The sequence below is a fragment of the Saccopteryx leptura genome, chromosome 2 (genome assembly GCF_036850995.1).
Source record: "Saccopteryx leptura isolate mSacLep1 chromosome 2, mSacLep1_pri_phased_curated, whole genome shotgun sequence".
In the NCBI taxonomy this organism is placed as follows: Eukaryota; Metazoa; Chordata; class Mammalia; order Chiroptera; family Emballonuridae; genus Saccopteryx; species Saccopteryx leptura.
Window position 1 is genome coordinate 289,065,221 of NC_089504.1, and position 4,649 is coordinate 289,069,869.

Below are 4,649 nucleotides of genomic sequence, written 5' to 3' on the forward strand. Positions count from 1 at the left end.
CTGTTAACTTGTCCTTATCTGTGTCTGATGACGAATCACTGTCTTCAACAATGAGCACAAAAACAAGTGCAAAAAAGCGGGAAATGCAAGTAAAAAAATCTGTAACCACTGTATAAGACGCACCAGTTTTTAGACCCCAAATTTCTTGGAAAAAAAAGGTGCGTCAAATACATGGGGAAATACAGTAATAAGTAGACTCTATTTTTAATCTTTACTTAATAATTGAGGTGACTAAGGCACAAAGAGCATGAGTAATTGGCCCAGAGTTACATAGCAATAAAGTTACTGACATGATGAACCCCAAAGTGCTGTGGGAAAAATGGAGGAAAAGGCTGATCCCACTGACTTCCTCCAGGAGGCTATTATGGTCTGTGTCCTGGAGAAGTGCAGGGTGAACATTTGTTGGATGTCAGAAGGAAGGAGAGAGGGGAGGGCTTTTCCCCAGCAGAGTCATGTTCTTGTTGATCAGGCTCTGGAGCCCGAAGCCCCAGGCTGTGGTCTGGCTGCTGACACGTCCCTCTGCACCGGGAAATAGGGTGAACCACCTCAGCTTTCTGCCCTCAGCTTCCTCATCTGTGCTGGGTGGGGTCTGTGCCTCACCTTCTGGACAAGAATGTTCTGAGGCTCTAAGCAGATTATATGAATGTGAAGTGCTTTGTAGCTAGTGAAAGGCACATCAAATCTTCAGTGCTGGAAGCCAGTTTATCTGAATGGCATTTTGTTGGGGTAAAGAGTAGCTTGCTTGTCCTGAAATCCTGGGGAGTCAGCTACCACTTCTTAAATAAGAAGCACTTCTGACTTCTCCAAAGTACCTTTCCCCCCTTCCACCCGCACAGAGTGAGTTCCTCTTCAGCACAGGTTCCTGCGGTCAGAGGCACACAGTCATCCCAGAGGGGGTTCAAGGGCCCCTGGGGTGCTTATGCAGAGGCCCAGTGCCTCCTGCACACAGAAGGACCCTAAGCCAGCCTTGGCCTCAGGCACAGTGCACCACCAGCTTCACATAGCAGGAAAGGGGCTAGAGGTATAGGCAGCAGGACAGAAACTGACTGACCCTTAGCAACACATTTCTGAAAAGTCCAACCACCCAGAAAACAAAAAAAATTGAAATTACTGCATCTTTTATTACTAAAATTTAGCAACAGGACAAGTGTTCTTAACCTTTTAGGGGTTGTAAAGCCAGTAGCCGTGGCCACCATCACAGCTGCCTGGCCCGTGCAGGTTTACATTTGATTCAGACAGACGATAATGAAACAATGGAGCCAAGAACTGGTGGGCCATTGCCTTTAATCCTAGCTTGCACCCAGCGGGCAAGAAATACACACAGTGGGAAAATACTTCCTTTTCCATTCAGGGCTTCCAAAGCCACTGATTGATCAGAGTTTCCTAGAATCAAAGGTTTCTACCTCACCAGCCTTATTCACCTCTGTTCCCCATCTCCTTCTCTCTGCACAAACTCTGCTCAAACTGGCTTCTCCTTCAACACTCTGCCATCTTGGCTGCTTCTCCTCTGCAAACGCTGATAGCAGGAACCTAGTGAGAGTGCCCCAGGTCTGCCTCAGTTTATAGCATAGAAATTAAAGCCTTTAAGTCAATACACAAATAAGGAAGTCTCTGATTCAAAGCCACTTATCTGAGGCATAATGGGATTTCTCATAAGAGTGCACCACCCCACATCATGCAACAGTCAAGGGTGTGGGCAGACTGGTCCAATGGTAGTGGGTTATCAGAACTTATTAACTTAGTGTCCAAGGGTGTGGGGAAAAGCTCAGTTTTGAGAAGATCTTAGTATTAGAAGGATGTTGAAAAGATCTTAGTATTAAAAGGGTGGGAAAGGTTTAGTCTTAAAACTAAGCCTTAGGTGATAAGGACTTTGCCAGTTTACAGCCTGTCTCCCACACCCAATGCAAACTATAAGCAAGCAAACATATATATCATATTTACAAACTTATTTGACTAATAGGGGTCTTTGGAGCCTCTTGAGAATCTGATGAAAGCCATGGAGGAATGTCCTCATGCCCACACTCAAAATGATGCATTCACTTCAGTTCCATTTCAGGGACCCACAGAGAGGTCACAATGTATGAGATGAGCAACAGTAACAGTGAGGACTCAAGAGCAGGCATCGTGGTCACCAAGTTTGGGAATGTCAGCAGCCCAGAGAGAGTCCTCACTATTGTAAAGTAGTGTACTTTAATCTACGGGTTACATAGAGACATCAGACAGGTTACAGAAGAAATTTGAGGAGTTTATTAATTAGCCGGCTAGCTTGCTACACGGGGCACGGTCCCAAATCATGTAGGCTCTCATACAGTTCTGAGCCTTCTTTTATACAAAATCAAGTACTGGTTGGGGTGGGTAAAGAGGGGGAGCATGGTACAATAGTCAATTACTAACAAGCTTACAACATTCAGCTATAAAATCTATTAAAAGGAAAAAGCATTCTTACACATCAAGACCACAAGATAACACAGTAGTAATAAATGTTTTACATACCCGGCAAAGACATTCCCAGATCTTCTAGTGTCTACCACTCATCCCTGTCACCACAAGGAAATGGTTAGCTTAGGATAAGGAGAGAAGCTAAGTGAAATTACCTTTGCCAAAAGTGTTGGGGTTAGCTTATAATAAACTAGTCCCTGCTCGTTTAGTTTACAAGTTTTTATACATGTAAAGAATTTCAAAAGGGATGATTATTAGAAAGCATATAAAATGTAACAGAATGCAGGTTTTTCAAGCAAGGGGAGTGGGCTCATGACCCCTTTGTCTAGAGGTATTACATGTCACTCTCAGGACTCCAGGAGGGGAGGAAGAGTTAGAATCAGCATAGGAATTTTTAATTAAGATATGTAAACACTGTCTCCTAAAGGCTCTTAAGGGAGGGGAAAAGGAAGTTTTCAGATAAATTTTATATTCTTTGTTGTCTAGCCAGCAGTGTGGCCTCAGTCCTTCCAGAGAACTATGGTTAAACTATGACTAGATGACACAGTTGTCTTTGTAAGCCAGGAAGCTCCTGCATTCTCATTCTCTAAAGAAAGGAGGGAGTAAGAAACCCGACTTTTCCTCTTTAAAATGGCGTTGCTAACAATTTTTGCAATTCCTTGGCACCATATCACATCACCATGGCCTCTTCCTGGTTTCTCCCGCTTGGGCACTACGCACCCCCCCACCCCCCACCCCACCAGAAATCTTCTCTGATTGCTGCATTTACCTGGTTAGGAAACCTGAGGCTGTAGCAACCCTGGAAGGGAGTAGCTGCCTCTGAATGGCCCAAGGCCAGGGCAGCTGGCCAAGCCCAACCCCTATAAAAGGGAGCCACCACTCAGCCTGCATATCCTCTCAACTCTGTCAACCCTTTCATTCGGTTTCAGAAAACCCTGGTAAGTGCGGCTGCCCTGGTCTGCCCCACACTTTGGGCTTCCTTAGGGAGGATTGGGGAGTGCACAGCCTTCTGGAGAGAGGGGAGAGAAAGATCAAGGAGGTCTGGACCAAGATCTGGACCAGCTGGGAGAGGAGAGCGGGACAGATGAGGAAGGAGCCAGAACTTTAGGCTCCTTTCGGGTGAGGGCACATTCATTTTCTAAGTTGGACCCTTCTTGGGCAGAAAGTGAGGGCGTGGAGAGGATTGGCCGGCTGTGTGTGTGTGAGTGTGTGTGTGTGTGTGTGTGTGTGTGTGTGTGTGCACGCACTGCACATGTGTATTTGTGTGTGTGTGCACCGACCCCCTCCCGTACTCCTATCCATATCGTCCCACTCCTTCTCATCATAGCTATAGCCATCCTCTGGAGTTATTTGGATGGTGCAGGCCAGGACAATGCCATTACTGGGGTTATGAATTTCCTGAGTGCCCCCTTAGTCTTCCCTCAGCTGTGAGCAGAGGCAGCATCCCCACCCATGTACTCCCGCTTCCAGGTGGGGCAAATCCTTGGGCACCATGCTGACGGAACTGGAGAGCGCTCTGAACAACTTCATTGAGATCTACCACAAGTACTCCTTGGAGAGAGGGAACTACCACTCCCTCTATAGAGATGACTTGAAGAAATTGTTAGAGGCCGAGTGCCCTCAGTATATGAAGGTGAGGAGGGCTGGGTATGGTCTGGTTCTCTGCCTGGCTCTGATGATGCCCGGGTCACTGGTCCCCATGCTGCCCCAGGTAAATGGCTATTCTTCAGCTTTCACTGAGATCTTTACAGTCTGCTTCTTTCTCTCAATCTGGACAGAAAAAGGATGCAGACACCTGGTTCAAAGAACTGGATATCAATAAAGACGGGGCAATCAACTTCGAGGAATTCCTGGTCCTGGTGATAAAGGTGGGCGTGGCAGCCCATGAAGACATCCACAAGGAGTAGCAGGGCTGTTGGGCCCTGGGGCTGGGCCCCTGGACTTGCTTCTGAAGAATAATAAAGTAGTTGATACCTCAGGCCTGTCTTGGTCTCTTGCTTTTCTCTTGTAGAATGAGGTTCTTGGGGGGTGGAGAGAGTGTTGGAAGACCCACAGGAAAAAAATAAACAAACCTCTGTTGTCCCCTACTCCCTATGTCTCACGAACATTAAGTGCTTGCTACTGGTCTGGTTTCCTTTCTAGTTCCCCCTAAACTGTTCCTGAGTCTCATCTAGCCTTGGCCCCAAGTCATTGGTTCTAGGGCTTTAGAA

General features: G+C 46.6%; 1 protein-coding gene across 1 annotated transcript; it reads left to right on the forward strand.

Annotated features, from left to right (window-relative positions):
* Positions 1 to 3,243: 3,243 nt before the first annotated feature.
* S100A8 (S100 calcium binding protein A8) lies at positions 3,244 to 4,417 on the forward strand. The gene is made up of 3 exons (XM_066366110.1): positions 3,244 to 3,377; positions 3,910 to 4,072; positions 4,218 to 4,417. Exons 2-3 carry the CDS (start codon positions 3,932 to 3,934, stop codon positions 4,344 to 4,346), a joined length of 270 nt encoding a protein of 89 aa, XP_066222207.1. The 5' UTR covers positions 3,244 to 3,377; positions 3,910 to 3,931; the 3' UTR covers positions 4,347 to 4,417.
* The last annotated feature ends 232 nt before the right edge of the window (positions 4,418 to 4,649 follow it).

Coding starts and splice junctions, on each gene's coding strand:
- S100A8 (XM_066366110.1), top strand. CDS start 3,932: ATGCTGACGGAACTGGAGAGCGCTCTGAACAACTTCATTGAGATCTAC. Junction 4,073..4,217: donor AGTGCCCTCAGTATATGAAG/GTGAGGAGGGCT, acceptor CAATCTGGACAG/AAAAAGGATGCAGACACCTG.